This window comes from Lycorma delicatula, chromosome 11 (assembly GCF_047948215.1).
Source record: "Lycorma delicatula isolate Av1 chromosome 11, ASM4794821v1, whole genome shotgun sequence".
Taxonomy (NCBI): Eukaryota; Metazoa; Arthropoda; class Insecta; order Hemiptera; family Fulgoridae; genus Lycorma; species Lycorma delicatula.
Genome location: NC_134465.1, coordinates 13,779,517 through 13,800,800, shown reverse-complemented (window position 1 = coordinate 13,800,800; position 21,284 = coordinate 13,779,517). Strand labels below are relative to the sequence as shown.

Sequence of the window (21,284 nt, the reverse complement as noted above, 5' to 3'; positions counted from 1 at the left end):
TTACAAAAATAGCAAACCGCATTCGATTTCGCTCATTCAAAGTTTACCTCTGTGTATTCCTAGCGATTTTTTACCGACTCTACGAAGAAAAGTACGATATTACTTTCGGTTGCATGGCGGGAAAGAGGTTACGAAAACAACATTCACTTAATTGTGGTTTTCTTACATATATACATATAATTTATTTATAGGCCTATGTATAAAATTTTGCGGGTTGAAAATCTTCAAAACTGTTAGATCAACTTGATTGAAATTTAGATATGCTGTAGAGTAGTATATATGAAGTTGTGCATGAGAAAATTCGAAGAAGATTGGTCCAATCGTTTTTGAGGTACGTTCAATTTAAGGTTGAAAAAATTTGAGCGAGGCAAATTAGAACATTTGTGACTTTTCATATTATATATTTTCAAATAACGAAATGTCGGTCTTCTTGATTATTTTTTTTTTATATAATCGAGTCCGAAGAATAATGAACGTCTTATTTCCTCATTTTCTTTAAAATGAGGAATGCGGTGGGTTATTGTCGCTTCGTCACTCGCCGAACATATACTTTTTCATGACGGCATGTTAAGTCCGCTTAAGTCCTGTTCATATTCTACCCTACAAACGCGGTCGTGGTCGGCTCAGATTCGTTGGGTGTCTTCTGGATGCCCCATCCGTCTGATGAGCAATTCATCGTCGTGCGAATCACGATGGATACGCTTGATGTCGTATTAGTTGTCGGGATACTTCCAGCTTGGATGGAGTATCAATGATTTGCTGGCGAAGTTGGGCAGGATTCTGGACGGTCTTCTGGGCATCAGAGTGTCGGTTTCTCTGGACGCTACGGCGGCCTCGGCCAGTAGACGGACCCTTAGGTACTGGCCGGTCCGCTGATCGGAAAGTGCCTGGAGCCGTCATAACCGCTGCTTTCGGGGAGCCTTCTGTTAAACCCAGGCGGAAACCTGGGGAAAAGTGGTGGCCCTCTGACCTTAGCATGCTGCGCGCAAGAGTTAGGTCCTCTAGGAGAAGATACCAGCGTCGCCTCCTAACAGAGATTATTATTGATGACGTGCGTGCTTAGGGTCTGCGGATCTACCGACGCGCCCATAATGAATATGTTCAAGCTATCAAGGAAGCCAGACTCGAGTTATGGCAAGACTCCATGCGAGAGTTGCAGCGCAACCCCTGGGAGCTCGCAAAATCATGTTACCGGCCAAAGCCGTTTCACATGCTGTCCTGTGTTCGATGGGGGTTTGGTGGTCGTGATCACACTTTAACATCTGTGGCGACTTACCAGGCGTTCCTCGACACTCTTTTTCCAGGTGCTCCGGAGGGTGAAGCAGAGGTCGGCGTTAGGGGGTGGCTATGCCCTTCCCTGGCGTAGGTGCTGCGGATGATGTTGATATAGTAGATCGAGTGGTCTCTCGAACGGCAGTAAAAAGGGCACCGGAGATTGACCAATTTGACCCGGATATATTCTACCATCTGCTGCCTGTCCTAAGAGAGCCGCTTGGCAGGCTGTTGATGGTTCGATAATTGCCGACCAGTTATCGATCCAGTTGATTAGCTGTGCATCTGCGGGGAGGTCCAGTCAAATGAATACCTGATGTTTGTCTGCCCTGCTCTATGGGGGGCCAGAGACCGGGCCACCATGGAACTTAGAGGTCAAGAGGATAATTGACAACTCACAAGCGGCGAGAGCCGCATTGTCGGACCGTGTGCGAGTTCCTAGATGCGGTTGCTTTGTTCAACCGGCATCCGTAGTTTGCTTAGGGGAAAGACTCTTACCGCATTGCCGTGGGAAGCTAACCCGGAGTGTGGCTTACCACCAGCCAATTATTATGGCTTTAAGCGCTTTAAAATGGTGGACAGGTACTTTCTGGCATTCAGCGACCTAGGCGTGGCAGCAAATTGCTGCCTAAACGAAATAAATTTTATTACGGATGTTATATATATTTTTTGTAGTTGATGGGTTGCGCCTACCCGTTTTCGTAAATATATGACAAGGGAGAGGTTGGACACGTTAGCCGTATATTGTCCCACGCCGTCAGGTAAGCTCTAAGAGCTATGTTAGATACTGTTCCCTAAACTGTTCGAGGCTCAGTTGCCGTTTGTTGCACAGACATTCGGTTTTATGCTTTAGGGCGATCGATCGGGGCGGGGTGGTGGCGACAGAAATGCCAAGGAAACCTTCCCTACAAACTATAATTATTCTTTTCATTATACGAACTGTTGTATGTAACTTATAGGCTTGGTAAAATTTTATTCCCGTAAAGAAGTTTGGCCGAATTCAAAATTTCTGACAACGTTTACATATTGAAAATGATGCGAGCATTTTTTTAAAAATACTACTATATTTTTGCTTAAAAATCCCCAAAAAGTTCTTGTAAGCATTATTTACTGTTATTCGAGACTAATTTTTTTCCGAATTTAGTCGTCTGAAAATTTTTTGCTTTTTCGAGCGACAAAATACGACGAAAAAATTCCGTTTGAGAAAACTTGTAGGACGATTTTCTGTTAAAAAAACTTTTCCCCGATTTCGCTAGATAGAAATGCGTTTTTTCGTCGTATTTTGTCGCTCGAAAAAGCAATAAATTTTCAGACGACTAAATTCGGGGAAAAAATTAGACTGTTTTACACGTATCGAGACGCAACGGTTTATTTTTTCCCAAGTATATTTTACGGACGAATTTATGTACTATTTGAAATTCATTTATTAAGGTGTTTTTTTTGTTTTTTTGTTTTAGGTTAACAGCAAAAACGAGTGGGACCTCATACAAGAATCTTTTAGAATCCCCAGGCATTGTGTCAATAGTTGTGTCGCACTTAAGCAGATTTATTTAAGGTAAGCTTATTTCTTTCTTTTGAATATATTTAATACATTTCCGGTCGAACGAGTCCAGGTTCGCTAAGGTTGTCGATACAGCCGTTAGGAAGAATAATTACGAGTTTAAGGGCTGAGCGGTGAACATAATTACTTTTCACCGTACGGTAATCGGTAATTACGTTTGATCAGTACCGCTGGAATCGTAGAAGTACTACTGTATAAATCTTTTAGTAGTTAAATCGATCGTGCTTAACGCTTAATTATTACTGCCTATTGACGATTTTCATATATTGTGGATGGGAGAATTCTTTCAGATTTACTTTTTAATAAAAGTTTTGCGTTATTTAGATAGAGTTTCGTGTTTTAGACTCTTGGATGGGCTAAATCTTGTAAAATATTTATTAAAAAACGATTTTTTTTTTAAACGATAAATAAATGTTTTATTCTGATCGGTACGTAGTTTATTTTAATTATATAATATATTTATTTTTATGTGTATACTATACATAAATAAGGTATAAATTTTTTTTTTCGAGGATATGGAAATGGAATTTTTAGCCTATAAAAAACGCTATGCGTGACCGGGATTCGAATCCGGGGCCTCCGAATAAAAGGCCGAGACGCTACCATTCCGCCGGGAGTATATATATATATACTACCAGATATATACAAATAATATACTTAACTACCAAAACAATGAAATTGTTAGGGTTTTGGAGAGAGTTTGCCGCCGTCGATTGAAAACATCAAAAATCGAAAATCAAAATTCAATTATTTATTTATAGTTCTTCGAAAATAACTGTCCGAATAAAAAAGTACAGATACGTATGAAAGGCGAGATAATAATCGTTATATATTTTTCCTACTTCATTTTATCAAATACAGAAATATACACCGTTAAATATTTTCTTCCTGCTCTTCTAACATTGTAACTAAACGATAGAACTTTTTTAATATAAAACAAATCCAAAATCGCCGAGAAATAATCGGGGATAAACAATTTTTTTATATTCCTGTGTAAATATGTAATAACACAAATCGTGTAAAAAATTCGTCAAATTTTCTTAAATATGTCGATTGAAAATGCAAAATCTCTTGCCGTCGCGATTTCATACTTTTAACAACGAATTTGAACGAAATTTCAATATTTTACGTTTAACATTATTATTTATCGTTTACGCAAACGCATTACGATCTCAACAATAAGTTCGACTTTGTCCGTTACGGCGAAAAAATTCTATAACGAACAACAACAAACGATTTCGGATTTCAACGAAAAGATCGCTTAATGAACAGATCAAGTGTCGATCAAAGATGAACATTAGGGGCAGTACGGGTAGTTGTGACTATTTAAAGTAAATGTTACACGGCTTATTACGCGAACCGATTATCATTCGTAGGTTTCTGTCGACATATTTATCGTATGTTCCTAACGGTTAAAAAGCCACACGATATTAACGTTATATAATTATACCTTTAATAAAATGTTTCCTGGTTATTTTGAAAATTCAAAGCGACGAAATCATTTCTAAATGTCACCTTCACTCTTAAAGTATCATAACTACCGGTACTGCCTCCGATCGTGTGTTAATTAGTTTGAAAAAAATTAACTTCTCGATTTAAAAAAAATATTAAAACGTGCAGTATTTCAATTTTGTGAACGAAATTACGTTTTTTTTTTTACCGTTTTTAAATTATGTAACATTTTTGTCTAGAATCGAATTAATTTTTGTAATAAAGAAAATTACGAACCCTTATTATTTTTTTAGCTAATTAATTAATTATTTTATCGTTTGATAGTCGTGAATTTAGAACTAGAGAACAATCACTCGTATGATTTGCATCGTGAATTATCGTCCTCCGGCAAGAGTTTTTGCTTTTTCAATCAACATAGTTGAGAAAATTAGACCAATTTTTTACGATATGATTTGTGTTGTATGTACAAGTATATAAAAATATTGTTTAACTCCGATTATTTCTCGGCGATTTCGTATTTGTTTTATATTAAAAAAGTTCTATCGTTTAGTACAATATTAGTAGAGCAGGAAGAAAATATTTAACTGTGTATATTTTTATATTTGAGGAAATGAAGTAGGAAAAATATGTAACAATTATCTCGCCTTTCATACATTCTGCACTTTTTTGATTCGGGCAATGTCTTTTTGAAGAACTATAAATAAATAAATAGTCGAATTTTGATTTTCGATTTTTGATGTTTTCAATCGACGGCAAACTCTCTCCGAAACCCTAACAATTTTATTGTTTCGGAGTAGTTTTATGTTGTTATCGTTAAGCAAGTAAAACAGATATTTGATATTTACTCGAATTGTGGATGCTCGGACAATAATTTACGCTTTATGAATTCCAAATCGCTTAACCGAGTATTTCTATGTGCGTATTGACCCCCGACTCCGTATGAATATGTCAGGGAAACACAATAAATCCAACGATTTTGTTCGGTTATCTATAGGAACGACAAATTGATGTAAGTTCCTTGCAGTATCATTTACTTTCTTTTCATCGACAGGATAAATTGTATATCGATCGTAATACTCGTATGTAATGGATATAGCCTTTTTTTTAATATTATCACGAATTTCATCAGTTTCTTTCTTGTCAACGTTTTCTTCCCCTTTACCAGCGATACGTTTATCATTATCTTTTTTTTCTTCGTCGATATTATATACAGAGTTATCCAAATTCAATTGTTTCCACAAACGGTTAATGTCGTCCGATAAAATTATTCGGCCGTATTTTGGATTGTTATTTCTCAACCGTATTAACGCATCGAGTACTTCTTTCGTATCGGCCAATTTCTCCCGTATAACATTTTAGTTAGTAGGCGATTCTCTTACTAAAATATAAAATTCTGTGTCACGGTGGATAGGTTCATAAGGCTGGCAAATTCTTTCGATCGTTTCCTGTAAAGGTAATTTGTAAACTGAACGTTTTACCCTTTGACGTTTGGAATCGTGCGTTTCCAAGGAAAAGTTTTGTTCGACACCGATCGTATTCGCCGAACAACTTGAAACGCTTTTCCTCTTTCCGTTAGAATTTTTTCATATTTGTTCAAAGTCGATAGTTTTTCCGGTACGGGTTTAGCAGTAAGATTATTTAGTACGCGTGTTGAAAGTATCTTGTTTTTGCGGAACGTTTTTAAACGAGTCGCAAATATAGTTCGGATCTACGTGTAGATTTTCATTTAGATCTACGCTTGAATTTTCATCAGAAGTCGATTTTTTTACGCCGTCAGAAACATCATCCGTTTGGAATTTTAAACGCTTCGTAAAATTTAACCGTAATTTTATATCTAGAGGTTTTGTAAGGTTGTAGATGTCGTGAACATTTTTTTTGCGGCGTAAGTTTTCACAAGATACGCGCGAATGAATCTGTAGGTTTTCGATTTTTTACGTAAAGCCGTGAATGCCGATGAGAAAAGTCGCGTAATTTTGTCTTCGTCTAGTTCGATATATTCTGTCTCCCGTTCTGTGATTTACTGATTTTCCTTAATTTTAACGTACTGCGACTTCAAAAAATCTACATCTGCTGTATTTAGAGCGCTGTCTTTTCGGTTAGTAAAACGATATAGTATACTGATTTTTTAGTATATCTGACGTTTGGAAAGCGTACAGATAATACCAAAGTAGAAATAAATGATTAGGTGCGAGACTGCATATCGACGTAACAGCTATGAAGATGACCAAGTTTCGCAAGATTTGAGTGAAGAGCGTTACATTTTTTCAAGTTCTCCAAAAACGTATTCGATTTTTTTATTTTGAGATCTTTGGTGGAATGCAAAAATCGTTCGTAGATGATTTATTAAATCTAAATCGTTGGATTTGTACAGATCTTTATCACAATTTCACGATTTTGTTGATTTCTTGTAAACTACCGGTAATACATTCGTAAGTTTACCTAAGTATTGGTGACAGATTATATGATTGTCGATCTAATTTACGGGTATTTTTTTCATTATTTGAAAGGAGTGATATTTCGTTTGCCATCTATCTGACGAATCGGATAAAATAAATATAGTCGGTATGCGATCGTCTCTGTACGCTCTGTCCGAAAAATAAGCTTCAGATGATGTTTTATGTTCTGAGGCTGCACATAACGCTAATACTTTCTCTTCGATATTAAAAATTGTAACTTCAGCTTTTTCGATAAACGCTTCTGATTTTTTCATTCGGTTTGCAATGTTCGACCTACCGTTCACCGTTTTATTATTGTTTCAGCTTCGATGTTATTTTCTATTGCGGTACCCGCGTTTAATTTTTCTGAAATAACTTTACATACGACTCTATTTTTTGTTGAATTTTGAAAACGCTTAGTAAAGATTCTGTTTCGATTACTTTTCTTCGGTACGCTTTTTTTTTGTTATTTATTATCCTTTCTTTTCGATAGTTGTATGCTGCTTTTTTAGCACGTAAAATTTTCTCTTTGTTGCAATCGTGAAATTTTCGTGATTTTTCTCTGTTTTGGAGCTTTTTAGCTTCTATTTGTCGTCTACTCTCGATTTTTACGGTTTACAGCCATCCGCGAAATCCTTAACACCGACTTTAATATCCGTGGGATTTACAGGTTCATCAAACGATTGAATTTTGTGATTCACCGAAACGTTATTTTTCATTATGTCGCTGTGACTTTTAGGGTATTCACAAAAACGTTTAGTACCTGCAAAAGACGCTGATCTTTATTTTTTAGGCGATGTAAGTTCATTTTTCAAACGATTTGAATTATCGAAACGATCTTGATTGTCAGGTAAAATATACAGAACGATTTTTTGATCAGAAAACCGCGGATCCTGAAAAAAATGTTCAACAGTCGTTTGGAACATCTTAATCAAACGTGTGCATTAATATTTGATTAAACCTGACTTTATCGGGCTTAATACCATATGTAAGTGAAACCGCAAAGGCTATAGAAAAAACTCTACGATCGATGCGATTTTAATTTTGAACTCTTGGGAAATTTATAGTTTTCAAATCGATGTATTGAAAGAGGTGTCGTAAGCAAAATTCCAATTCTTTAGTCGGTTTACCGGCATTTATCGATTCGTAAAGAAATTTTGTATCGCACTAGCAACAAACTTAATGTCCAGGTGTGTACAAAATCTGAATATATTCAGTATCTCGATTCAGGAATAATTTTTGAAGGGTCATCCATCCACATACTTGTTAGTTCTCTCATGTTTCTGAGATTCAGAGTCTACTCGTATACGCGTGCGTGCCGGCAAACTTCCATTTATCTTTCCGTTAATTAACGTTTCAGGAAGACGGGAAAACCGATCGACCGTCGGTAGTTCTTTAGTATTATACGCGGTTGTATTTCCTCCGCGTTACGTTTTACCGTAGTCTCGCTTTATTATATCTAGATAAATTTCCTTACGGTCGGTACTTTCCCGGTACGGGCTTGTTTGTAGTTCTATTCGTTCCTTTTTATTTATACTTTATCTGCGCGTCGGGATGCGTAAGCTCTTTGTATCGGCCGGATTATAATTTCTCGAGGTAGAGAATACTTTTTGTCGTCGTACATCGCGTCAGAAAAAATAATCGCGGTTCTCTTTGACGCAGTAGTCTTACGAAAAGGCTCGCTATGACTTTTATTCGCGTTCCCTTTTGTTTTGTTTTCTTTTCCTTTACTCGGAATTCCGTTTGAGATTTACGACTTGTCGGTCTCGTACGATACCGGCGTCTGGGTTTTAATAAAGCGGCAAATTTTAATAAAGGGTCCCGAACCGGCCCCGAATCGAACGGTTTTCGTATTAACGCTGTACAAAAAGCGATTATATTTAAAAGAATTAAAAATATCGTAAAAATGTTTTAAAAAAAATTAGATTTTGCTTTATTTCGCACCGATTAATACATTTTTATATTATTTATCGGATCTACATTAAAGATAAAGAAAGTAAGATATTTTTATTTTTAATCGATCGATATTCTAAAAAAGGCGGTAGAACGGCTTAATTATAATAGTAAAGAAAAAAAATTAAAAATGCAGAAGATAAAAATAAAAATAAGTAAAAAAAGCCGGTTAACGGTTCAAATTTTTCCCCTTGAAAAATTTTTATTTCTGATACGCCGTAGGCTTTTTTTATTACGAACGATTAAGAGTCCGATCGTGAAAAATATCAAACCGGTTTTGTAAACAAATTTAACATTCTCGATCGAGTGACATTTTAAATGTTACGGGGAATTAAAAATATGAAAAAAAAAATCACAATTTTTAATAAAACATTTTGGATCTCGATCGACTCCGTATACCGGATGACGTTTTTTATCGTCAAAATTATTCTATATTTAAAACGAGCTAAAGTATCGAAATTTTTAGTAAAATTATTCGGGTCTCGTTTGCGATCCCGTTGCTCGACAGTTATCTCGTGTAAGATTTTTAAACTTCAAAAACAAATAAAATATCAGAAATTATAAAAACAGGGTAAATTCCTCAGTCGGGTTCCAGGTGCTCCCTTTAAAAAGTTCCGGTGTTGTCTGTAGCGGTATTAGATGTACCGTTGTAGTCGGATGAAAATAATCGATGTTTTAAGTACGAGTCCTGTTCTGTCCTCTTATTTAAAATTTTTATTTATCGGAGTAAGTATTTGCATCGATAAGTCGAGCCCGATCAGGTCGAAAATAGATTACCCCGTGTAATAGTCGTGCCGAACGTCTATTTTAGTCGATGTGTTTTCGAGATACAAAGTAAAATGTTTTGAGAAATAACGTCGAATATCCCCTACTCGTAAATCCAATCGACCTTAAAAACGTACGTAAACATATATAATGTTGCAGCTTATTAATGCGACGCTAAATAGTAATTTGCGTTCAGATTAAATTTAGAAATCCAGTCTTATTTGCCCGGGATATGAACCGCAGTTTGCCGGTAAAAAACAAGGAAGAGTATGTAGCTAATAGTTTGCCGGTAAAAAACAAAGAAGAGTATGTAGCTAATTTTTATAAGTTACACGGATAAATTGCGTTAAACGATTTTATTAATTACGATGCTAGGAGGTAAAATAAGAGTTAACGAAGAAAAAGATTTACTTACCGAGGTAATTTAATATTAATTTAAAATTATAAAGGTGTACGTTCCGCGGATTTAATTTAAATACTAAAAAAAAAAGTTAGCGCGCAGAAAAAATTCTTATAACGTTTTTAAAGGTTATACGTACGGTATATGCTTTTCTGACTTGCGCGTAAAAGAAGGTGTCTAGGAGTCTAAGAAAACGAGAGCCCGGTAATTGTACGAGGATAACATTTAAGATGCTGAGATTCGACGATAGCGTTGTTCTTCCTGATGGAACTGTACAAGTGTTTGAAGAACTACCAAACGAAACGGATCGTATAGTTAGGCGAGACTTATCGAATAAAACAAGGCTGATGGATGAAACGCGTGAAGTTTATATCGCAATCGGATCGGTTCGTGCGAGGAGATTTCTCGTGAAAAAATATCGATGGAAGAATTTCTCATAAATATGTAATAATTTAGCGACGAAACGTGTACGATAGAAAAAGAAACGGAAAGGTATAGGAAAGAGGACTTTGAAATGTATAATAGGAAGACGTTAAATGTTAGCGGGTCGATAAATTTGAAACCGACAGATTTTGAAAAGAGAGAAATTTCTGGCAAAATCTTGTGTATTTGGCGGAGTCGATTAGTGACGGTGGAAACGGGTAGAAGGGAAAACTAAGAGGAAGACAAAGATCGGATTATACGAAATAAATATAGGCCGTATTAAATACGCCAAAGTCAAAAGAGAAAGAAATGCAAAATAGCGTTAAACCGGTAAAAAAATTAAGACCAAAACAAATTATCGGAAGATGGCCGATAACTTAGAAACTGTCGGCCTGAAAACGTTACGAGTAGGCTTAATTAACGTATGACATTAATCGGTCGGATCGTATTGATGTTTTTTATAGTCTATTCGTACCGGAGTGAAGTACCTATTATATCGCTTTGTATTTAAAGTCTAAATTAGAGTAATCGTTATAATCCTGTCTTACATTTTCTTGTATCGTAAGGTCAAAGCGATAAATCGTAAAGTCGATAACCCGTTCGTGTAAACGTATTATAAACCGCCGGTCCGAAAGCGCATATCGCTTTCATTATATCCGACTAACGTTTAAACGTCTGTGCTTTCTTCTCGCTTTCCCTTTTATACGGTATAAAAGAGAGATTTTAAGCCGCATAAAGGTGAAAATTGTTTTATTTTGCCTCCCCCTCACGCATATCTAAACGCAGGTTACATCGATCGCTAACGGAAGGGAATATCCGATTAATAATTTCTACTGGAGAGATAACAAAAATTTTTTTATTATCCGCTTTCGGGTTTGTAAATTTCTGTTATCGCACTAATGTATAGGATGTTTCATTTTAATCGCCCCAGGCGATTTTCTCGTAAACTACGTACGATATGAACAAATGACCTAAAGAAAGGTTACTCAAATTGGAGAGGGACACCTTGACCGTTATTTGAAGACGATTTTTCAAGTGGAATGACCTATTTTTGAATCCATCGATGAAAAGAATAGAAAATTTTATATTGAAGTTTTAACGTAGTTTGCGAGATAAGTGGCCTGAAATATAAATACGCCAAGAATATTGTTATACCTTCAAAAACGTGTAATCGTATAAGACTACCTCCATATAACAACACTAACTCCAATCGTACGTGTGACCGCATATTTCAGTGTAAACTTTTCTACGCTTTCATCGGTGGGGTCAAAGATAGTTCATTCCATTAAAAAAAAAAATCGTCAACCTTGAAATAAAGGTCAAGGTCACCATAAGATGTCCCCTCTAATCCGAGTGACTTTTGTTTAGGTCATTTTTTTGTATTGTACGTAATTTACGAGAAAATCGTGTAGGGCCATTAAAATGAAACGCTGTATAATTTATTTTCCAGTGAATTCCTGGCCTTCTCGTATAATAAATATGAAATAGCAGAAATTAACAAACAAAAAAATATTTAGCGCGAAGAAGGGACGATAAATAATTATAGTTATTTCAATTTATTTTTCCGTGTTAAAAATTATCTTTCGGTATTATAATTGCGATTTGGTTAGAAAAAGAAACCTACATCGGTTGCGCTACAGAGCCGATAATAAACACATTCCTAATCAGAAATTGCCGGTGTATGATTTTGTTTCTTACGGGTTTTCTATTTACTTAAATATACGGATGGAAACTAAAATTAAAGGATCGTCTTTTCACTAGTACGGCCTCGATACCTTGTAGTAATCGATCTTCTCTTGTCGCTCCGGCCGTTTTGGACGAACTGTTTATTACTACTCTTTTTCCTTGCGATGCTGAAATTAAAATGTCAGAAATTAAAATCCGTGAAATATCTGAACAGTTATTTGAAGCGATCGTTGTTACTGACGGGTCGAAGTGATTTTTGAAAAAATAATTCTTTCAAAATAAAAAAGGTTCTTTAGTCCAAAAAAGTAACATTAATTTTGAATTTTACATTATCTTATATTTATAACCGCTGAAAAGACGACGAAGTAGTAATCTCGGAGAATAGAGTAGTTAACAGGATGCATAAGGTTTTTTATTACCTGCATTTTTTAGGGCTTTAAGTAGTTAATCGGTCGTATAATCGGCCTGTGAAGGAAGAAACGGGTAAAGACGGTCATTTCCCGATTTTCCAGTTAAGCCTGACTCGGAATGTTTTTTATTCTCGAGAATCGTCGTGTCGTTTTAGGGATGCCCGTACGGTAAGAAATGAAAAACAGTCTGATAATTCGTGTACGTGTACGTAAACTAGCGGTTGTTTTACGGTATTCCGACAATTCGGATCGTCGTTGTTCACTCGTTAAAGATATTTCGGGAAAATATTGTACAAGTTGTTTGCCGGCCTCCGTGGCGCGAGTGGTAGCGTCTCGGCCTCTCATCCGGAGGTCCCGGGTTCGAATCCCGGTCAGGCATGGCATTTTCACACGCGCTACAAATCATTCGTTTCATCCTCTGAAGCGATACCTAACGGTGGTTAAACAAAAAAAAAGTTTGTTTATAAAAAAATTACATATTACCCGGACAGGATCTACTTACGAAGCGTTTGCCTCGAGGTACAGGACAAATGTTTGGACGTAGTATTTTTACTCTGACAAAATGTTGCGTCTGTCTAGCGGATTTCGTCGATCATTATTTCCAGTCTTACAGAAAATCCAGCTTTTAGCTAGGCGAGCCGAATAAATTCAAAGCCGTATTACGGTTCGATCTTCTAACTCGACCTAGATTTTGATAGCGGAACGGCGTATGGAAAGGGATTTTCTTAGTCGTCCCGTAAGCCGACATTTTTTGTTAATAGATGTCACAATTTACGCTCGTATCAAGATTCTCTATTCTTCCTTATCGTATATATTCGACTCGATTTATCGATAACGATCTTTAGCCAGGATACGTTGTCGTTTAGGCTCGCCTCTGAACTCGACGGTCGCCCGCTAGACGACTGTATCGGCAGTTCTAGCTTAAAGTTCTTAGCTTCTCGCTCTGCGACTATGTTACGAGCACGCGCACCCGCACCCACTTATACACGCACATGTAAACATACGATGTGTAAGTACGTACCCGGCCGTACGTGTGTCGGCATGCGGCATCAGACCGGGTCTTGTACACAACCCGGAGTGTGGAGCGAGAGAGAGCACGTGGTTTTGTTTACATCCCCCTCCCGTTTTTAGTATCGGACGATTAGCTAACAGTCTAACACTGACCTACATCATACTGCTGAGCCGTGGGCATTCCCTCTCTCTTGTTATCCTCTCGTTTCTCCTCCTCTTTCTCGAGGCTCTCCCCGTTTCACTCTCTTAACCCCGCACGTCTGTGTTACCACCGTTCTACCTTAACCCTTGTGTCGATGTCCGATAGGATACAATAAGAGTTGAATCGGGATAACAGTACGTATATCTGTGCCTATCATCTGCGCGCGCGTACATTCGTATGCATCGTCGAGTTCAGTTTCCGCTGTCATTTCGTATAGCGTATACGTTGTGCCGCATCTTTCGTTTTTTAGCGTAAAACGGTTTGATTTTATCGTGGTATTTTTGGTCTATTTTAAATGTTGGGGCTACTCTTCTTATATTTTTATTTTGTTTATATTAATTATAAATCTTACGTGTAATATTCTCGGTCTTATTACATTCATCGGATAATTTTTATGCTGTATTATTTTTTTTCTATTCGAACAAAACTTTAGTCGGTGTAACCTACAATAATCGTGTTATATCTTCACCGTTCAACTTGAAGATTTTTTAATTCGCTTCATTATAACTGTAAAATGTTAAAGTTGTTCGTATTTTATTTTTTATTTTTATTTTAACCCCGCTGTATAAATTTTTATTAAAGTTTTTTTTAATTGAAAAAAAATATAATGATAATGAAGAAAAACGAAAGTTACCTTTTTTAATTAAAAAATTAGAATCGTTCTGCGAATTACTGCATAATGTGTTATCCTCTTTCATTACTCACGCCTAGTTTGGATTATTTCAATCGAATATTTTTAAACGAATAGTGGCAAACGATAGATCGATTTCGAAAAGCTGCAAAAAAGTAAAGTTTGTTATTACGATGACGAAACATATTTTAGAATAAATGTTAGATTTACTGCTGCCGGTAGAAAAAGTAATGTGAAAATCACTTAACGTGGATTAAACGTAGACTTTGTGAAAGTCGTTCGAAAGAAAATGCGTCGGCTGAACGTTGTGGACTAGAATTAAATCGTCCGTAGGGCGCAGTATATTTTATCGCATTTTTATTTACGCACATCGTTCTACACTTATTTTTTACTGCGGGTCATCGAAACGAGTATACCGTTTTTCTAAATCTGTTCAAATTAGGTAAACACCGTGAAAATAACAAGAAGGTTTTGCTTATTTCGGTAAAAAAGAAAACCGGTCGAAAAGGAACTATTCAACGTTTTTCTGTAATTTAAATAAAAAAATTAAAAAAATAGAATCGTTTTGATTAACTTGAAAAGAAAAACGGGGGAATAAAATAATAAATGGAGATAATTTTACGTGGAATAATTTATTTCTTAGATAGATTTAGCTGATAAATATATATCGACCGAGCATAAAGGCAGACAGACCTAATCCGTGAAGATTTACAGTTTCGGTGATGTTTATTCAAATTTTCGATAACAATTTTTTTTTTTACATTGATTGGTATTTGATCGTTTTTCATTATTATGAATCTCCCGTTTTCTAAATAATTTTGTGTAATTTAAATAACACTGTTAATCATAATTTTTATTTCCTAACATGCGATTTATTTCCTAACATGATTTTAATCTGTTTTTTTGATTCTGAAAACTAATATGAACTCGAATCTTTCTATTACCTACCATTTTTTGAAAAAAATTAAAATTTGAATTAAATAATTTTTTTTATTTTTCAACTTAACAGTTAACATTTTAAGCTCCTATATTGTATTTTGTGAGCTCATTTTTTATCGTTTAACTTAGTTAACGTAATTTGTAAGTTATAATTAAACAATACTCGACAAACAATTAAATCATAGCATAGTCGCATATTATGACATCATATATAATACTGAAAAGTGAACCTTCATGGACAAGATTAATCATATCTGTTCAGGTCAAAACATGAAGCTGAAGACACTGCTCTGTTGTTTGTATTAAGCGCTGGATTTAGGAATGAATTAATTTTGTTCAGTCTTATTGCCGTCTAAGTTTGTTAACAGTGCATTGTCATAATGCCTCGAAATGATGTGGATGCCTTTTGTTATATGAGTTTACCGTAAAATCATATAGAAAAAACATTACACTTTTTATTAAAAAAGCATATCGTTTGTACTTTCAGTGTAAAGTTGGTGATTAGGATAAGTCGTGGGCTCCTCATATAGTATGCGCTAATTTTTCTGTATATTTAAGAGGATGGATGAAAGGTACACAAAAGGTAGGGTCATGTAACCGACTGTTACTTTTGTTTAACAAGTACGTCTGGAATTTCTAAAAAATCTAAACATACTGTAAAATATCCTTCATTGCAGTCTGCAATCAGGCCTTACTTCAAAGTGAAATTATTCCATTTCCTGAACCAACTGTGATTGTGTTTCGAAAGCAGCGATGAATAAGCAGGCAGTACCGAAGTAGACAACAATGCTTTTTATTTTGAATTATCTTCCGATAAGCCATATTTTATATTCACAAAGTGATTTAAATGAATTAGTTAGGAATTTAAATTTATCAAAAAATCAAGCTGAACTGTTAGGATCAATACTGCAAGGTTGGAATTTACTTAAAAAAAAAAAAAAATTCAAACATTTCGGGCTTTCGAAGCCGACAAAAAGAACTTTCTCAGTAAAAATATCGATGAAAATAATTTGGTTTATCGCACAAATATTGATGAACTTATGTTGCATTTAGGACTAGTCCATAAACCTGAAGACCGGTGCCTTTTCATAGATTCGTACAAGTATAGTTTAAAAGCGGTTGTACTATAAACGGTAACAAATATGCTTCGATACCAATCGCTTATGGAATTAATTTTAAAGAGACATACGATGTGTTCTTGAAAAAATAAATTATAAAATCGTAGCTTGACATATGTGGTGATTTGAAAGTCATAGCTATTCTGTTAGGCATGCGGTTAGGATATATTAAGCATTTGTGTTTTCTTTGCGAACGGGACACCCGCGCTAGGGATAAACATTATGTTCCCAAAGAGTGGAAGAAACGAGACAACTTAACTCCGATTGGGAAAAATATTATTCACGAGCCCTTAGTTGAACCCAAAAAATATTTTTACCCCCTCTCCATATCAAACTAGGATTAATGAAAAATTTTCTAAAAGCGATGAAGGATAGTCCCGGATTTTTGTACATCAGGCAGAAATTTCCGAATGTAAGTGAAGGAAAAGTTAAAGAAGGAATATTTGTTGGTCCTCAAATAAGAGAGTCGGTCGAAGATGATGTTATTTAACTCGTTGTTAGATAATGTAGAACGTGCAGCTTGGGCTTCATTTAAAGACGTTTGCAAACGTTTTGTCAGCAAACAAAAATGCGACAACTACCACGATATTGTTTATCAGCTGTGGGATATAATATGTGTTTGAAAATACATTTCCTCCGCTCGCATTTGGATATTTTTCCGGACAACCTTGGAGACGTGTAAGTGACGAACACGGTGAACGTTTCCGCCAAGGCGTTTCAGTGATGGAAAGTCACTACAAAGGGAAATGGAATACTAACATGATAGCCGATTACTGTTGCATATTAATTCGAGACGTGTCTGAGGCTATTTATAAAAGAAGAGCATCAGCGAAATCATTTTAAAACAGGTATGGCCTTGCAAAATTATACATTTTATACATTTTAACTATATCTTCCCTTAAATTTTTCTGAAGCGTAATTTATTTAAAACTAAGCGCGATAGAAAAATTGTATTTACAGATTTGTAATGTACGCAAAAATGCAATTCAAGAATGGTATCTAACTTTGAGAAACACTAAACTTTTTTTGTCTATCAATGTAATTTATCCTGTATAATACATTCTTGAATTTAAGAAAGAATAATTCAACATCATGTTTGCGAGTGATGCTTGTTAGTAGAACCTTTTTAACAGTTTTTTAATTATTAAAAAAGCTTTTTAGATTTCGTTAAAAAAATAAATAGATGCTAATTGTAGAACTTTTCAGCAAGTTACGTTTAAATATTCGGTATGTGTATGAGGGTTTTCTCTTTTTTGTCCGACTATACGAAGGGTGTAAAGTATTGCAAATTTTCAGGAAAAAGATATCAAAAGATGCTGTCAGTCATACAGGTAACAATTCGGTTGATGATGGCGCTTTCATCTCGTGAAAAAAAAAAAAAAAATAGTGTCTTGAATTCGAGTTTATATAAAATATACAAAAGTCGATTTAAACATATTTCCTTCCCTCTCTCTCACCGTAAGCTACGCTTTAGATTTGAAAAAAGTATTAACACAATTAACCAAAACATATTTGAAAGATCAAATTATAAAGTAGTCGATTTGACATTTACTTTGAACGGAAATGTAAAAAAAAGTCTTAAAACTGTTTGAAACCTTTTTGAGAATTATTTGAAAATCGTACCGACAAGTAAAGACAAATACTCAAGAATGCGTTACAAATTAGAATAATAACTGATTTTTTCTATATCGACTAAAAACATTTTTGATTTTCCATAAATAAATTACCGAGCTTTCTCCCACTACCGTTTCATGTTCGGTCGCATTTAACAGCCCCCGTTTCAGTATTTGATGGAAATCCTTTTCGTACGGTATGTAAATTAGTTTAAATCTACTAGATAACGCGATACTTGAAAGATTAATATTCGTCGTAAAACGAAAAGAATAGATCGCGTTAGACGGAGCGATCAGACTCTCATTTTAATAAATATTTTTATTTAAGCACCTCCGGTCGAGGGTTAGTATAAAATGATGATGAGAGTCGAAGGAACATTTTGATTCGTTTGTAGATTTCTCTAATAATTATTTGCAAAAATTTAGTAATTTGTAAATATTGTAACATTTTGTATACTGTCGTTTCACCGAAACCCTACATAAAATACGTCTTAAGATTTTTTAAAAGAGAGATGGGTTCTCCTTGGATGAACACTTAAATCGGAAAAAATCAATTCGTATAAACGTAGTGTACATTTTTTCTATAATTTAAATGTACAAAATCGGCTTTCCAATAAATTTAATCGTAGAAAATTTCATCGACCGAGCGATTGATTTGCAAGGGATAATTAAAACCGTTTTAAAATAATATTAATAGCATTTTAATTATTTAAAAATGGAGATGAGCTAAACGTTATTTATAGGTGCTTCGAAGCAGTTCGGTGTAGATTGATTTTGATGCAGATGAAATTTGTTTTTCGCCTTTATATATAAGCAAAATCCTCAAAATTGGTCCTTGCACTCGACTGTAGAAGCATATAAATTTTGCGTACGTTTGAATTAGGTAGTCTCTCTATTCAACCGATGAATAAGTTTTTGAAAAAGGTAAACTTTTCTAACCCGGTTTATCGATCATCGGTCTAGAAAATAACAACGAACGACCTGAGGGGTTCGAGGAAGATAATTAATAAATAACAAGAAGAGCGAGGGACAGAATACACTTAATAGTTTGTGATGGTGGTATTTATAAAAATAACAATAAATCATCCCGATGATTTGCTCTGCTGCACAAAACATAAAATTAGCGGTGTCTCTCCTCCTGATTCTCTTCAAGTGTACTTCAAAATTACCGTGTCCGATGAGTATCTGGGTAATATAGAAATTAGTTTCTTGGTGTGCCCTACCGATCCAGGCATGTAAATCATATATCGCCGTCTTGATCCACGAAGCGACTCTACCAGCCCACACATCTTTCAATCCGACTATCCTTAGTTTTACTTCTAACTTCACGTTTGGCCACACCTTTATAAATATCCGTTCTTTCAATAACCTGCAGTTCGATCGTGGGAACTGACGCAAGCACACAAAGTGTCTCGTAAGACACTGTACGGTATGAGGACACCAGACCAAGCAGTGACCTCCTGTTGTGTACCTTCTGCACCCTTTCTTTCTTTTTCCTGTATAACCTCCGGTAATTACCGTTCAGATAACTTCAGAGGATGAATGAGGATGATATGCGTGAGTGTAGTTTACTACAGTCTCAGTTCGACTACTCCTGAGATGCGTGGTTAATTGAAACCCAACTACCAAAGAACACCGGTATCCGCGATCTATTCTATTCAAATCCGTGTAAAAATAACTGACTTTATCAGGTACTTTCTGCACCCTACCCAAACTCCGCTTCACTACAAGCGATGTCCCTCAAACCGGGGCTGCATATAACATACATGATGATGTAACTGTCCTGATCAGCCGTCGCTTTGACGCCCTGGGTGCCCTCTGCGATGACATCAAAAGATTCAGCGACTAAATTGTTTTTTCTGCCGTGGTTCAACTCCCTTGGATATACTCCGTAAATTTCCATCCTTTATCTATTATAACTCCCAAATATTTTGCGCTAGTTTTGGTCTGAATAAGCTGATCATCAACTTTCAGAAAAATTGGTGCAATCACTCTTCTCCCCGTAAGAGTGATATATTCACATTTATTAGGAGCAAGCCTTAAACCACGATCTTGCAGCCAATTATTTACCCCAGTGCCGTATTCCCTAGTTCTACTCTTTTTTTATTACCTCCGGGTCTACCGTTAGGTATTGCTTTAGAGGATGAGATTGAATGATTTGTAGCGTGTGTGAAAATGCCATGCCTGACCGTGATTAAAACCCGGGACCTCCGGATAAAACGTCTAAACTCTCTACCACTCGCGTCACGGAGGCCGGCAATTCCCTCCAGATTCTACCTTTTTCCTGTTAGCTTCCGGGAAAATAATACTTCAGAGGATGAATGAGGATGATATGTAACGAGTGTAAATGAAGTGTAGTCTTGTACAGTCTCGGTTCGATCGTTCCTGACATGCGTGGTTAATTGAAACCCAACCGCCAAAGAACACCGGTATCCACGATCTAGTATTCAAATCCGTGTACAAATAACCGGCTTTACTAGGACTTGAACCCTACGCCAGATTCTACCTAAGCCCCTAAAAGTTTCACGCATACAAAATTCAGTGTACGCATACGATTTTAGATGACGAGAAACCGTGCCGTTACAATTTTGCCGTGGACATTCTCGATAAAGTGCTCGAAGACAATACGTTTTTAGAAAAAGTAATTTTCTCTAATGAAGTTATCATCTGTTTCTGGTCACGTTAATCGTTATAATTGTCGGATTTGGGGTATCTTCAACCCTCATGCGTTCAACAAACACGGCGCGATAGCCCGAAAATTAACGTTTGGTGTGCCTTGACTGCTTATGAAGAGATCGAATCGTTCTTCGCCGAGCTGAACGATTACTAGCGCTAGTTATGTAGACAAGTTAGAAGAGTATGCGGTACCACAAATTGAACGTCGGCAGCCTAAGGTTTACTTCCAATAAGATGGCGCATCACCGCAGTGGGATTTACATGTTAGGGACTGCTACCGTTTCCTCAATGTTGGGGCTGTGGCTGACCGATTCCCTAGCTACCTCGATTCCCTGACGTTACGCCACTCGATTTCTTTCTTTGGGTGTTTGTCAAAGATGGGGTGTACGCGACGAAGGTTGTCAGTATCGATGAATTAAAAAATAAAAACCGAAGGTGAAATTAACGAAGTAGTTCCGCATGTTCTTCGTAATGATGGCGTGAAATTAATCATCGTCTCTAGACATTTTACGCACCGTAAAAGATGCTTGTGTGGAACTTGTTTGAAGTAAATAAGTGTTATAAACAAAACCGTTTGAAATGTCCTATTCAACAATAAAACGTGCGTGTAAGTGCATCGGTTTTATTTACTTATTTACGTACACCAAAAAATATAGTGAATAATTTACGAAAACTTGTATATTTTTTGTTATTTAACAAAGAACTTACCTTTTTTTTTTGATACGACGTGCAACAAA

At 35.9% G+C, this 21,284-nt stretch overlaps 1 protein-coding gene across 5 annotated transcripts in view; it reads left to right on the top strand.

The window, feature by feature from the left end:
• Bap170 (Brahma associated protein 170kD) overlaps nucleotides 1-21,284 on the top strand; it is a 278,139-nt gene that overhangs the window by 89,554 nt on the left and 167,301 nt on the right. For all 5 annotated transcript variants that reach the window (XR_012758142.1, XR_012758143.1, XM_075378240.1 and 2 more), the window contains exon 3: nucleotides 2,730-2,827. Coding sequence is in view for 3 of the 5 variants with exons in the window: in XM_075378240.1 (XP_075234355.1) it covers nucleotides 2,730-2,827 (98 nt within the window). In the remaining 2 variants the exon portion in view is untranslated. The remainder of the gene's footprint in view (nucleotides 1-2,729; nucleotides 2,828-21,284) is intronic.